The sequence below is a fragment of the Astyanax mexicanus genome, chromosome 12, assembly GCF_023375975.1.
Source record: "Astyanax mexicanus isolate ESR-SI-001 chromosome 12, AstMex3_surface, whole genome shotgun sequence".
NCBI lineage: Eukaryota > Metazoa > Chordata > Actinopteri > Characiformes > Acestrorhamphidae > Astyanax > Astyanax mexicanus.
In genome coordinates, this window is record NC_064419.1 from 4,925,936 (window position 1) to 4,941,737 (window position 15,802).

The 15,802-nt window shown below is 39.3% G+C and overlaps 1 protein-coding gene across 1 annotated transcript in view; it reads right to left on the minus strand.

Moving 5' to 3' along the window:
- Nucleotides 1–460: 460 nt before the first annotated feature.
- Nucleotides 461–15,802, minus strand: part of colgalt2b (collagen beta(1-O)galactosyltransferase 2b) — a 38,409-nt gene continuing 23,067 nt past the window's right edge. The window contains exons 3-12 of the mRNA XM_022670188.2: nt 15,288–15,405; nt 15,027–15,161; nt 12,938–13,142; nt 10,343–10,462; nt 10,051–10,124; nt 8,058–8,164; nt 7,004–7,136; nt 6,774–6,901; nt 6,483–6,689; nt 461–2,171 (exon numbers count right to left, since the gene is read on the minus strand). Of these exons, the coding sequence (XP_022525909.2) occupies nt 1,898–2,171; nt 6,483–6,689; nt 6,774–6,901; nt 7,004–7,136; nt 8,058–8,164; nt 10,051–10,124; nt 10,343–10,462; nt 12,938–13,142; nt 15,027–15,161; nt 15,288–15,405 (1,501 nt within the window). The 3' untranslated portion in view covers nt 461–1,897. The remainder of the gene's footprint in view (nt 2,172–6,482; nt 6,690–6,773; nt 6,902–7,003; nt 7,137–8,057; nt 8,165–10,050; nt 10,125–10,342; nt 10,463–12,937; nt 13,143–15,026; nt 15,162–15,287; nt 15,406–15,802) is intronic.

Here is a 15,802-nt window from a genome sequence, read left to right on the forward strand (position 1 = left end):
TCTGGAGATGTGGATTAGGCAGTTAACTCAAGCTTAAAACAGAATTTGAACCAACAATTTGTGCATCATGGCAGAATTAGTCTTATTAGTCTTATTACTAATGAGTGGGTTGGGTAATTGGCCGTGTAAATTGGGGAGAAAATGGGAAAAAAAAATAATAAAAAATAAAAAAAAGAACTGAACCGAGGAGTTTCATAGTGGGAGGCTGAGGACAAAAACAGACCAATCAGGGTGTAAATCCGGGTTTTATAGCACATTGTCAAATTTCAATTCCCTTCTATTGTAATTGTTCAGTTTAGGTCCAAATTAGGAGAAAAAGTTTGCAGGACACATATGTGTCCTCATTCCACCCCAGTTAAGGAAAACATATATTCAGCCAAGCTCCATGAGATCTCTTTAAAATTCACATAAAGAAAAAAACTCAAATAAATACACACACAGAAACACACACACACTCGTATATAATTCAGACAGCTGTGTGATTCTTTATTTCCCTGCACCGTTCTATTACAACCACATCTGTTTCATTTCATTTGCACTAATTATCCTCTTTTAAATAAAAAACTTTCTCTGCTTTATGATGATTTCTTTGTTTCCACACTGCCAGGGTCTGTGCATCTGTCTCCCACATGCTGCTGTCCTTCCATCTGTCCGGTTTTGTTGTGAGATGGGTTCAGTGTGGTTTGACGGGTGAGTTATTCTTCAAGTATCTCTCAGCGTCCTCCAGGGACGATGCTGTGGACAGACAGATGGGCAGGAAGACAGACAGACAGACAGACAGACAGACAGATAGACGTGTGTCGAGGCAGTCTGTACATTGTGTGTCAGAAAATAAATTAACATTGTGTCAGATGTGAGCTTTCCACTCCCATTAAACACCCTCCTCCAGTCAGCCAATGGTGTTTGAGCATCTCAGCCCGCTGTAATGCTATTGGCCGACAGCCAGCGAATGGTGATTGGTGCTGGCTGTGTAGTGGTAAACATTGTGAGAGATGATGATCACAGGGTTTTAATGGTCAGTTGCTACACGAGTTGGACAAAAGTGTTCAAAAGTTTGGAATCACTTCAGAATTAAATGGTTCAGATATGAACATGTGAGACAGTAACTCGAATAATCTTTGTTTTCCCTCTTTGTGACATACTAAGAGATCTTACAGTTAGATGAATGCATAGAGGTGACAGTGTCCCGTGGTATTTGGGACCAAGTTAAAATGAGAGAGCACGAAATTGAACCAAATTGAAAACCTCTGGAATATAATCAAGTGGAAGATGGATGATCACAAGCCATCAAACCACCAAACTGAACTGCTTGATTTTTTTTGCAGAGTGGAAGAAGGTTATCCAAAAGCAGTGTGTAAGACTGGTGGAGGAGAACATGCCAATATGCATGAAAACTGCATGAAAAATCATTTTCTGCAAATAAATGCTCTAAATGACATTTTTTTTATTTGGAATTTGGGAGAAATGTTGTCCGTAGTTTATAGAATAAAACAACAATGTTAATTTTACTCAAATGTATACCTATAAATAGCAAAATCAGAGAAACTGATTCAGATTTTTTTTTCCAGAACTGTATATACATATGCTAACATGGCAAATTTTGAGAAAAAGAGAACAAAAATTATTTCAAGTAATATTGGAGAATTTCACTAAATGGACACAAAATAAAAAAAAAGTGAAATTCGCATTATTGACACTATTGACATAATTTTTTTGCAGTTATTCATTAATAATATTTTTGATTTTCTAGCTGTTTCTGTTTTAATATTTCATCAAAGGTTTTAAAATATGAAAACCTTCGCGTATCAGTTTGAGAACAGTGATTCCAAACTTTTGAACAGTAGTTTATGCATATGTTTGTTTGTGTGTATGAATTAAGTCTCTTCCTCCACTCAGGTCACAGTTCATCTCTGGATGCTCGCACTGCTGGGGGCGGCGTGTCCCCCGTGACGCTGTTCTGGGCGATGGGGCGTATTCGGCCCTGCTGGGCGGTTTTAGGGTCGTGTGTTCGGTCCCAGTCTGTGCTGACGGCTTCGTCGTCCCAGATGGTGGAGGTCTCTGTGTCGCTGAAGTAGCCCGGCTCACCCGTGTAGTGCGTGGGGTAAATCAGCAGCGGCTCCACCGAGAACGCCCGTAAATCTCTCGGCTCGAAGTGCGTCATGTAGGCAGCACTGAGAGAGAGAGAGAGGGAGAGAGAGAGAGAGAGAATGAGAGAGAATCTTCAGAAGATGATGAATGTTGCAGACTGTCTGGGAACACTTGGATCTGAAGTTTTAAAAGGCCCATGTTCTGCATTAGTCCTGTATTTGATTCCACCAATAATATTGCCATATCTTATAATATGCAGTCTTTGAAAAATACTCATAATTCCTTTTTTACAAGACCATTTCCCTGAGCTAAACCAATAGGATAAATCCTCCGTGACAATAATCTCCAGTTAATCCTTTCAGATGTGAATCATAACATCTAGTCATTTTATTCATATTCTTCTTCCTTTTTAAATTTTTCTAATATTTGCACATTTCTTTCCCTGCATTTTAGCCAATAAAACTCACTTAATTATATAGTAAAATTCACTTGCAATGTCTTCCGACATTAGGAGCTAGGGCTGCACGATATTAGACTTTTTTGCCGATATATTACGCTATATTAAACAATGCAGGGCCCATGACATCACAAGCGTTCGGACCAATCAAGAGCTGAGTCAGCACCTAGCTCAACTCAAAACCCGAGGAAAACAGCAAAACAACAGTCCTTAAATCAGCCCTTTAATCTGTTATTCAAATGGCTTTTTAAAAGGTAAATTAGAGCGTTTGTTTTTCTGGGATTAAAAGCGTGAATTCAGCTGTAACTGGAAATATCTGCACTGCAAAACTGTGCTGGACTGAGCTCTGCACAGCTTTCCACACGTGCTCACGTTTACAAGCACATGCCCAACCATGTGGATGGAGGCCATGCGTGCACTTACCTTGTGTTTACTAGATTTAATAGATTTGAATAATCTATTGCTGGGTTTTTTTTTTTAAACATTTTTTTGTTTACTAAATAACTCCATATGTTTTTAATTATAGTTTAAATTAATTTAGCATTAATCTACAATGCAGAACATTTTAAAATCATTTTAAAAACACTGAAGGTGTGTCCAAAATGTTTGACTGGTGTTGTATTTTTTAGCAGGTGGTATTAATTTTAGCAATGTTAAAATAAGCAAATAGATTAATAATTGAATACATTTAAAAACAGATCATTTTACAAGAATTGCCAAAACATTGTATACAAGCTGTCAAGAGTTCATAAATATAAAATATTATACTACACGTTGCCTCAACATGCTGTCTGCACTTTCTCTCCCGCTCTCATGAGCTGTTTTCCCAAATGGAGTTTGGGTTTATGTAGGGCCCCTTTTAGATTCACATGCAGAATTCCACTCACTTTAAGGATGCTTGGAGTGTACATCTTACACACTTACACACACACACACATTCACAGAAGCTGCAGTATATTTGTGTAGTAATCCGTCTCCCCTTTGCCCCCGGCCCAGCAAGCCCAGAGTCATATCAATGGGATTGTTGTGCTTCTCCCGCAGGAAGCAGGAAGTGCCATGCCCCTTAACATTCCTCACAGAAAGAGAGAAAGAGAGAGAACGAGAGAGCGAGAGAGAGAGAGAGGGTAATACAGGGGGACTCCACTTATTAGTAGTAGTTCCCATCCAATGTGCTCAGTTTGGCCAAACGCCACTTCAATAAGCCTCCCTGAGCTGAGTTTCAAATGTTTTTGATTTTACCAAATTGAAAACCTCTGGAATATAATCAAGAGGAAGATGGACGATCACAAGCCATCAAACCACCAAACTGAACTGCTTGAATTTTTGTACCAGGAGTAAAGCAGCATAAAGTTATCCAAAAGCAGTGTGTAAGACTGGTGGAGGAGAACATGATGCCAAGATGCATGAAAACTGATTAAAAACCACCAGGGTTATTCCACCAAATATTGATTTCTAACCTCTCAAAACTTTATGAATATGAACTTTATGTTTTCTTTGCATTAACTGAGGTCTGAAAGCTCAGCCATTTCTCATTTTCTGCAAATAAATGCTCTAAATGACAATTTTTATTTTGAATTTGGGAGAAATGTCTGTAGTTTATAGAATAAAACGACAACCGTCATTTTACTCAAACATAAACTTATAAATAGCAAAATCAGAGAATCTGATTTAGAAACTGAAGTGCTCTCACAATTTTTTCTAGAACTGAATATATAATATATTAGTGAAAGCAGATGTATGTGAATGCATTGGGTGTATTTAGCCTCAAAACAGCTATATTACTCACAATGTCTTTTTTTATATAAAGTGTAATATACATATCACATATACAAGACTAGTCAAAAGTTTGGACACACCTTCTCATTCAATGCTTTTCTTTAATTCTTTATTTACTTTATGGGCACCTATGGAAATACGTAGTAAACAGTAAAAAGACAATCCAAACCAAACCCATCTAAGATGGTGATTTGAGGTGATTTAATTGGAATGAGCTGGAGCTTCACAGCGTGAAGGAAAAGCAGCAACTATTGTTCAGCACCTCCAGAAACTCCTTCTTTCAAGACACTGAGAAAACTATTCCAGGTCACTCTCCCTCATAAAGATACTGAGATAAACATACCAAGAGAGTGCAGATCTGTCCTCAAAGATACATGTGGCTACTTTGAGAAGTCTGAGCTTCTGGATTGGACACCTTTTTTTTCCTCAGGGTTGTTTTTACGAGGCTCCTTTTACCTCATTATTTCACTAAAGCCAGTGATAATTTCACCTACGTTTGGGTGAAGTTTGGGTTCAGGATGCTCTGCATTCCTCCGAGAGTGAGACAGGACATGCAGAAAACGAGAATAGAAAGGCAGACATTGTGTGGTCCAGCAGGGCCTCCATACTTATGTATCCCCCCCTGAACAATCCAGCACTGTGCTGCTGACCCCCTCTCAGCAGTGCGGGACAAAGAGAGGTGTGTGTTCTGAAGGTAAGCTTGGTGGGTTATGAGTATGTATGATCAGGCTTATGGATTTCCTCGCTATGGTGCCTCTATGTAGGGTTTACTTAAGGAATAGCACATTATTAAGGAACATCGTATACACACATTACTAGAAAACCCCAGACCTCATACTACTACTACTCTCAGCAATGTTGCGGGGGTATACACAACACGTCAGAATCATAGCTAAGCCAAGATTTGGTCCACTGCCCATAAATATTCAGCCAAGAGCAGCTCTGAGGTCAGAAGACTAGAAGTGGCTAACACCTTCTGTGGATCAAGAGATTGTATTACTATAGAACCACCAATTCTACAGTCTTTATTCTACACTTTAATATACAGTCGTTTAACCATCGCCTTTCATCAGTTCACTTCAGTAATTGCACTATCCATTCATCTATCCGTCCATGAAATCATTATATTATCCGAACATTTACACAAGTATGCATCAAACCAATCACCAGTCCATTTACACTACTATTAAAAATCACTTTGATTTCATTTATCCAGCCATCATTTCTTAGATCGTATCATGTAAACATCTGTACAAACATCCAGTAAAACAATTTCTCCAACCAACCATCTATCCATTGTATCTTCAAAAATTGTGCACAAGTATCCAATAAATCCACTGTTCCAACTATCTATTAGTTTATCCATACATTTACGCATTTATTCACTTCTCCATCCATCCATCCATCCATCCACCCACTTATTTATCCATCTGTCTGTACGCCCATCCTATCATTTAAATATCTACACAAGCATCCATCCAAAGCCTCTACCATCCATCCATCCACGCACTTATTCATCCATCTATTTGTCTGTCCAACCGTCTGTCCGTCAATCGTATCCTTTTAATGTCTAGACAAGCAACCAGTGTAACCCCCCTACTATTCATACGTCCATCCATACATCCATCCACCCCTCCATATATTTATGCATTGTCTCATAAATATCTACATACTATTCTACCAACCATTTAACTTCATATCATTGGAATATACAAGCTTCCAGTAACGCCAATCAATCTATCCATCCATCCACCCATCCATACATACATGCATTGTTGTCATTTATATCTACACAAGGATCCATTCAAACCACTTTACCAACCATTAATTCATCCATCTGTTGGTCCATCCATCCATCCATCATATCATTGGTATATACTGTATACTATACACAAGCTTCCAGTAAAGCCACTCTGCCAATCCATCCATCCTTCCATCCATCCATTGTATCAACTAAATATCTACACAAGCATCCAGTTACAGTACTCTGACACTCTATTCATATTTTATGGTCATCCAAATATTTACACAATCATCTATCCAACTGCTCTATCCACCTATACATACATATCATTCATTCATATATCCATGCGTCCGTGTATTCATCCATTCATCCATTCATCTATTCACTCAATCTCCCCCTCCCTCTTCCCTCTCTTACTTTGGGTGTTTGTTGAACATGATGGGCAGGAACTCGTCCACAGGCAGCATCTTGTGGAAGGATTGTGCGGACAGTAATTTCTGTGCTCCTTGTTGAGACAGAGCGTAGCCTAGAGTCCAGTAGGAGTAATCCGCCACCACCAGGTTATCCACCCCCTCCACCGACACCTCCGGCTGCGCCACCTGCATCCGCTTACGGCCCACGTAGCTACGCAAAAACAGAGGGAGAGTAGGTATATTGTAAAATTGTGTCTAAGAATTTCCCAAAAATGTGTAATTCTGTAGAACTTACATAAGGTCCCAGTCCAGCTGAGCTTTCTCCACGTCCTCCATGATGGTCTGCAGTCTCTTCTTAAACCGGGGCTCAAATCTGACATCATCCTCCAATACTAGCACACTCTGTAGACCCCTCTCCACCACCTAAACACACCAGTGTATACACCTTATACACTGCTCCTTCAAAAATACAGTGATTCTACAATAAATATTAGTCCAAATAGACGCAGAGAGAAAGACAGAGACCTCTGTCCATGTGGCATGGTGGCTGAGGAAGCAGCCAATCTCTCCTCTGGTCAGAACGCGTCCAGAGTACGGGTCCTTATAGTCCGGCATCATCTCAATACCCAGAGCCTGCAACTTGGAAGAGTTCAAAGCCCTGAGAGAAAGAGAGAGAGAGATCAGATGATGAATATATATATATATATATATATATATATATATATATATATATATATATATATATATATATATATCAGATTCCCCTGATATGTAGTTCTGAGTATGAACATCTGAACATTTGTCTAAAGTGATCAATTAAATAGTGCACAGACTCAATGACAAAAAAACGTTATATGTGTGAATGTTTTTAGCATATAAATAAGTAATTACAATAGGGAGAGATTGAGATAGCCTCTAGATAAGATACAGTTGGGCCTAGTGGTTGGTGTCGCACAGTGGATAACACCCCATCATGTGGGAGACTGGGGTTTAATTCCCGCTCTGGGTGACAATGCTGCGCTAGACCAATAAGAGTCCTTGGGCAAGACTCTTAACACTATGTTGGCCTTGCAAGGCCTTGTAAGTCGTTTTGGATAAGAGTGAAATTAAATTCCATTGAGGCAAACAGGTTCTGTATGGCATCCTGCCACACATTTGCTCACCAATATTGTAGCTGGGCCTGTAGATCCTGCAAAGGTCCTGTAAGTTAATAAACCTGGCATCCCAGCTGGTCCAATAAAGGCTCAATTGGCGATACATCTCTGTGTTCAAATTTTCTGGAAAATCCTGGAAAAATTGCAGTTGGATCTATGCTAACGACTGCTGGAAGGCCAAGATACGTCAAAACTACCATCATGCTTCAATCCAATGATGCAAAATGTCTTGACTGCATCATAGAGGCATATAGAGTAGTCAACTACATGTCTCTCACCAAGAGGAACACTACCCAACAGTAGCCTCTGCTGAGTCTTTTTTATAGGGCAGCAGGTGAAGCACTTTTTTTTAGCACTTTTTGTGGAAAGACCCAGTGGGGTTTATTTTTCTTCTGTGATTGAGTGTAAATATCTTAGTGACCTACTTGCCGTCCACAGCTTCAGTAACAGTGACCTCCAGCCCCAAAATATCCAGTGTGTTTAACATCCTCTCCCTCCGGTCTGTCCTCCTCTTCAGATTAATGAGAAAGATCTAACAGAGAGAGAGAGAGAGAGCGAGCAAGAGAGAGAAAGAGCGAGAGAGAGAGAGATGATGAAGGGTGTGTAAAGGAAGGAAACAAAGGAAGGAAGCATGGTAAACAGAGACACAAATATCATATCAAAGAGTCAGGTAGTGATTGTGCCAGTGGCAAATTGTCGAATCACTTGGTACCAATTGGTACGTCAGTGAATCAGTCAACACATTTGTCAGGTGAATCACTCAGTGATTCACAAAGTAAGAGAGCCAACGATTCAGCTAGACAGTGGGTCAACCTATTGGTCAGTTACTGAGTCAATAAGTTAGTGAGTCAAATTAACAGACAATCAGAGAATCAGTCTGTGAGTCTGAGAGTCAGTTAGAGAATCAGTTAGTTCATACATGAGTCAGAGATTCAGTTATTAGCTTAATGAGTCAATCAGTAAGTCAGCCAGTCAGTAAGTAAGTAAATTACTGAGTTACTGAGTGAGTCAAAAAAAGAGTAAACATCAACTCTACCACTATGTCAAACAGCCTGTCTGTGAATCACTTAGTGATTCACTTAGTGAGTCAATTAGTGAGTCAGTATGTCAGCTAATCAGTGAATCAATGAGTGAGTCAGTGAATCAATCGGAGAGTCAATAACTCAATTAGAAGTTACACCATGTGACTCTTTTAGTTAGTGAGCCATAAAGAGAGTGTGTGATTCAAATAGTGAGTCAGTCAATGAATACGATTCAATCTGTGAGTCAGTGAGTCACTTACTGAGACACAGAGCCTCAGAGAGTCAGAGAGTCAGTCAGTAAGTCATCGAGGTTCAGCCAGCGAGTTAGTTAGTCAGTGAATCAGTAAGTGAGTAAAGAATCATTTTATGAGTCAGTGAATCAATCAGAGAGTCAATAAAAAGAGTGTGTGATTCAAACAGTGAGTCAGTCAATGAATGCGAATCAATCTGTGACTCAGTGAGTCACTTACTGAGACACAGAGCCTGTCTGTGTGTTTTTGACACTCCAGGGATTCGCTTGTCATTTAGTGAGTCAGAGAGTCAGTCAGTAAGTCAGCTAGTCAGTGAGGTTCAGCCAGTGAGTTAATTAGTCAGTGAATCAGTGTGTGAGTAAATAATCATTTTGTGAGTCAGTGAATAAGTCAGAGAGTGAATAATTCAATTTGAAGTCTAAAAGCAAGAAACACCATGTGACTGTTTTGGTGGTTAGTGAGTCATAAAGAGAGCCATAAAGAGAGTGTGTGATTCAAATAGTGTGTCAGTCAGTGAATATGATTCAATCTGTGATTCAGTGAGTCACTTACTGAGACACAGAGCCTGTCTGTGTGTTATTGACACTACAGGGATTCACTTGTCACTTAGTGAGTCAGAGAGTCAGTCAGTAAGTCAGCTAGTCAGTGAGGTTCAGCCAGTGAGTTAGTTAGTCAGTGAATCAGTGAGTGAGTAAATAATCATTTTATGAGTCAGTGATTCAAACAGTGAGTCAGTCAATGAATACGATTCAATCTGTGACTCAGTGAGTCACTTACTGAGACACAGAGCCTGTCTGTGTGTTTTTGACACTCCAGGGATTCGCTTGTCAATTAGTGAGTCAGAGAGTCAGTCAGTAAGTCAGCTAGTCAGTGAATCAGTGAGTGAGTAAAGAATCAGTTTGTGAGTCAGTGAATCAATCAAAGAGTCAATAAGTCAATTAGAAGTCTAAAAACAAAGCAACACCATGTGACTCTTTTGGTGGTTAGTGAGTCATAAAGAGAGACATAAAGAAAATGTGTGATTCAATTCAAAGAGTGAGTCAGTCAATAAATACGATTCAATCTGTGAGTCAGTGAGTCAATTGCTGAGTCACATAGTCTGTCTGTGTGTCAGTGTCCCTCCAGGGATTCTTCTCCTCTCTTACCTCATCAAATCCCATCATGTCTCTGGGTTTGGGAGGGACGAACAGCAGCTGTGAGGGTTTAACAGTGTGATCGACTGCAGGAGAGAGAGAGAGAGAAAGAGAGAGAGAGAGAGAGAGAGAGAGAGAGAAAGAGAGAGAGAGGGAGGATATTTAACAAACACTGACTGAATCATTATCTGTGGCCTGCTATGATCAGCCCTCATACAGAATCATACAAACAAAACTTAATTAAAAAGTGTGTTAGAGAGTGTGTGTGTGTGTGTGTGTGTGTGTGAGTGGGAGTGTGTCTTACTCAGTGCCTCAGTGATGGTGTGTGTGAAACTCTCCTCTTCATCTTTCACACTCTGATGGGCCTTCAGAGGAACAGGCAGGAAGCCATAGTGCTCCTTGTTGCACACATACATCTGTACATCTACACACACACACACACACACACACACACACACACACACACACAGAAACACACACGTTTTCAATAATGTATTTAATGAATTTAACACTAATTATTACTTAACATTGTATATTTTATTGTTCCAGGGACTTTCTAGTAAGGGTGGGCGATACGGCCCTAAAATTCTATTATAATATTTCAGGATATTTTTGTGACAAAACACTGAATCAAAAAAATTATATGGCACAACTAAATTCTAATAATTTGAGTTACTAACAAATTACTAGAATTTTATCAGATTTGTATCAGACGTCAATGATCCAGAATGCCGTGATACTAATAATAATGCACTCCATATACCTCCATATATCCAGAAAAAAAAAATAAACTCAAAAGTTTTCAATAATGTATTAAATGAATTAAACAATAATTATTATTTATCATTGTATATTTTATTATTCTAGGGACTTTACAGTAGGTGTAGGCGATACGTCCCTACAATTCTATTATAATATTTCAGGATATTTTTGTGACAAAACACTGAATAAAAAAAAATATATGGCACTAGTAATTTGAGTTATTAACAAATTACTAGAATTTTATCAGATTTGTAACAGAGGTCAATGATCCAGAATGCTGTGATACTAATAATAATGCACTGCAAATATCTCCATATATCCAGAAAAAAAAATAAACTCAAAAGTTTTCAATAATGTATTTAATGAATTAAACACTAATTATTATGTATCATTGTATATTTTATTGTTCTAGAGACTTTACAGTAGGAGTGGGTGATACATCCCTAAAATTATATTATAATATTTCAGGATATTTTTGTGACAAAACACTGAATTAAAAAAAATTATATGACACTCTTTTGATGTCATAATGTCATAATGTCGTAATACTAATAATACTAATAATGCTCTCCAAATATGTCCATATATCCAGGATTAAAGTAAAATAAATGATACTGGACAGATATAATCTCTCTATATAGTCTCTAGTAGATATATAATAGGAATGAGAACAGTGTAAATTTTTCTTTTGTTAAAAACAGCAAAAAAAGTAGAACCCTGATGTGATAATTAGGGGTGGGTTATATGAGACGATATTTTAGGGTATAATATTGTTCATAATATAAAAAAATTTGGTGATATTATTGTGTACAATACAATATGACACGCCCCAACATTAGAGTGATGGAGGCTCACATCCCGGCACTGTTTTCCTTTATCTGTGTTTAGACTTCTGTCTGAGTCATCTGATTGGATAATTAGCTGAGGAGCTGAATCAGACCAATTAGAGTAAGAAAAACAGCAGCACATAGTTTCTGGTAACTTTTTCGTACAAGCATCTACATGTGTGTGTGGTGTGTGTGTGGGTGTGTGGGTGTGAACAAACAGTGAAGGCAAGGTCTAATGAAGCATTTTGAGAGGTGTGTATCCTCACATGGCCTGATATAACCCCATTGTGTGTGTGTGTCCAACTGTGGCACTGATGTGTGAACACAGTCTCCATTTGAGTTATATAAACAAGCAACACACACACACACACACACACAAACTCATACAAAAACACAATTAAAAAATGTGTCCACTCTTCTAGCATATATTTGTTGATACTCCTTCTAATCAATGCATCCAGTTACTTACTTAATGTTGCACCCTTTGCTGACACATATATGCAAATATACAGCTTGTCTATTCCCTTTAAATTTAAAAGTATTCCCAATATTTTCAAAAAACTGGAATCTCTGAAGCAGATAAACCTGTTGGCACCATTCCTACAGTTCCTAATGCCAGCCATGGGTTGTAAAGGGGTATAAAGCCCCTAACACTGAGCTGTGGAGCGGTGGAACTGTGTTCTCTAGAATGATGATGCTCCAACTAATACTTTTGTATTAAAAGAGGTGGGGAGTTGTGGATAAATAAGATGGGATGGTGATCATCCAACCACATGACCTCTCTTGACCCCAGATGTGACCGGCAAGCATGAAACATCTGGCCCATTAGGTTGTTTGAACTATAATAAACGATGATAAAAAAAATAATAATAAAATGTTTCTCTGGTGAGCTTTTGTTTATATGCCTCCCCTGTCTCTTTGTCGCTCTCGGCATAATCTTGGGCTCCCTATCTATTTATATATTATTTTTTCTTTTTTTGGCCGCGTTCCGGTTCACTAGCCGGGGCAGCGATAGTGTATTGGACCACGACCCTGATGACAAAAGTTTGATCCCATGTGAGGAGCGGTGTGTTTATTTATTATTATTTTTTTTCTTTCTTCTTGGGTTTACCTGCTTTGAGATCAACTGTTCTGCAATTGGGTTCAACAACCCTCTGGGCTGGAGAGCTACTAGTCTGTAGCGCCCCCAACAACCTTGGAACTTGGAAAATCTCTGGCCCACAGACTGTCCATGTAGTGTGTAACTCTACCATGTGTCCACACACACACAATCATCCCATAAATCCTGAGCACAGCTGCAGTTATCTGACCTGCTTGGCGGGCAGAAAAGGCGAAGACCATGATGTCGTCGAAGGCCCAGCTGTAGTCGGGGTGGGGGGGGTAGAAGGCGAGGGATTTGGAGGAGGAGCGTCGGAGATCCAGCAGAAAGGTGGAGTGAACCATCGGAACAGGAAAACATCCCAAACGCTTCCACTCCCGGATCGGCTGGTAATCTGGAGTTCGCTTATAGTAGCCCTGAGAGAGAGAGAGAGAGAGAGAGAGAGAGAGACAGAGAGAGAGAGAGAGAGAGAGAGAGAGAGAGTAAGACAGAAAGAGTAAGTCTGAAAACAGCCCAGTGGACGTGTCCAATTCCATCAGCAGCTCCCCGATCAATAAACCAGGTATGGATTAGACAATAAAAGCAATATTATAATGCAAAGCAAACTGTATAGTGTTGTATTTACCCCCTACAGATATATTAATATCCTTTAATATTAGACAAATATAACATTAACCTTAAAGTTAATGTAAGAAAGCAGTTTTTAAATAACAATTTAACTTATTAAGGGAACAAAAATCCAAAATCAAACCAACCTGACCCTAGATTGGTGGCAACAACTGCAATCAAGTGTTTCTGATATCAAGCAATGAGTCTTTCACATCTCTACAGAGGAATTTCGGCTCATTCTTCTTTACAGAATTGCTTTAATTCAGCCATATTGGAGGGTTTTCCAGCATGAGCCACCTGCATTTCAATAAACTTACTAACTTTGACTAGGCCACTCTAAAACCTTAATTTTGTGTTTTTTGGGCCATTCAGTGGTCGACTTCCTGGTGTGCTTTGAGTCATTGTCCTGCTGCAGAACCCAAGAAGGCCTGAGCTTGAGGTCACAAACTGATGGAAGGAGATTCTCCTTCTGTATTCCATCAATTCCACTGATTATAGCAAGTTGTCCAGACCATATAGTAGATGGGGCCAATTGCTTTGTCACCATACCTGTCAAGTCTCCCGTTTTGGCCATGAAACTACCGTATTTTACTCCTTTTTCCCGCCGTTCTCCCGTATTAGTATTTTCCCGTAAATTTCCCGTATTATATTAAAATAAAAATATATATATTATTGAGGAGACATGGCACTGACCGCTCTGTGTCTCTTAACCAATTGTGGAGCCGGTTCAAGGAGAAAGTCCCGCCTTTCAGGAGAAACAGCCAATCAGCTTGCAAAGGAGGGTCAGTGTGGGGAAGCCCCCCGTCGCAGTTGGAGCTGCTGATGTTAAAACAGGTCTGGATATACAGCGATTTTTCTTAAAGAAAGGTAACGGTAGGCTAATCATGTAAACTGTGATGAGATTTTTCTGATAGCTGCTTAAAAATACTCGTCTCCGAAATAAAACACACAGATTAAACCTTTTAAAACAAACAAATTTACAGCTTGTGACTCAGTTTAACTAGAAATGTGGAGAGGACCGAAATGAACTGAACTGATCAGGGGTGGAGTGATCAAAAGAAAGAAGTATTAATTAAAAATTATTGTGTAGGCCCCTTAGGACAAATTTTTACTGATGAAACATATCTGGTCCATGTCCTTTTATTAAAAGCTCATGATACTATGTTTAGGTCACCAACAGTCATTTGGCAGAATTTGTGCACCCTTTGTTCAATTTTAAATCCATTAAATAAATAAAAAATATATCATATAAAAGAGTGCATTTATTACAAAAAAGACATGAAATCTTAATTTTTTTTTAAAAGAAAAGGATTTTTAATTTGGCTGTATTAAAAGAATGACATATGTAGGAATGTCCACAACATTTCAGATTCTTATAATCTGATTGTAGTGTGTAAGTGGTTCACTTGTGGTTATTTTAGATTTTTTGTAAACCTGTCTTAAAATGGAAGGGATACTGAACCTTCGTTGGGCTGGTGGGACGGCTTTAAGCGTACAGAGGAAAATATCCCTTATTTTTAAATCTAAAACTTGACAGGTATGTTTGTCACATAGGGCCATTTTCCATAATAAATTAATTTAGCACAAACTTGGAAAGAGCCAAATTGAGAACTTTCCATTGTCTGAACATGAACCAACAAGTAGGCCTTTATGATGATTTGATTCTGTGTGTATTGTCTGTGTTTGTCTACCTGAGGAGTGATGCCACACCAGAAGTTGGAGTAGAGGGAGCGCGACTCCATCATTGGGGCCACCAGGGTCCGATTCTCCGCCATCATCAGGTCCAACACTCGCGGGTTAGTCAGGAGATTATCACTGTCTGCAAACTGAGAGTGAGACAGAGAGTGAGAAAGCGTGAGAGAGAGAGAGAGAGAGAGAGAGAGAGAGCTACTCTTGTGTCCCTGAGGATCTACTTTCTGAGAATTATCTGTGGGAGGGTACGGGACTCTCACCAGTACGTAGTCGGCCCAGCGTTCGCGTGCCGCCTTCAGAGCAGCCTGCCTGAGCTTCATCAGGTGGTTAAATCTGGACGGACTCCAGTGTTTCGGCCCCCACTCATCTGTGTACGACCTGCCACAGGACAACAGACGGATACAGTCTGTAGAGCTCTCTCAGGCATGTCTGGAATGTGTGTGTGTGTGTGTGTCTGTGTTTGTGTTTTGTTTCAGTAATTATCACCTCTTGGTGAAGGTCTTGAGTAATGTAATACATTTACACTTGTAAACAATGGATAAACAATTGGTTCCTTATTAAAGTAAGTGAATGTTTTTAATCTTGTAAAAACAGTTCCATATAGTCAATAAACCCATTTTTAGTACCAAACTGAAGCCTTTTTTAAAGGATGTTACATCATATGATTGATAATCCACCTTCCAGCAGCTTCAGCACAGCTGTAGCGCACCTGATCCAGCTGGGGAAGATGGTATTCAGACAGATCAGGACAGCAGCTGAATGCTTGTAGAAGGAC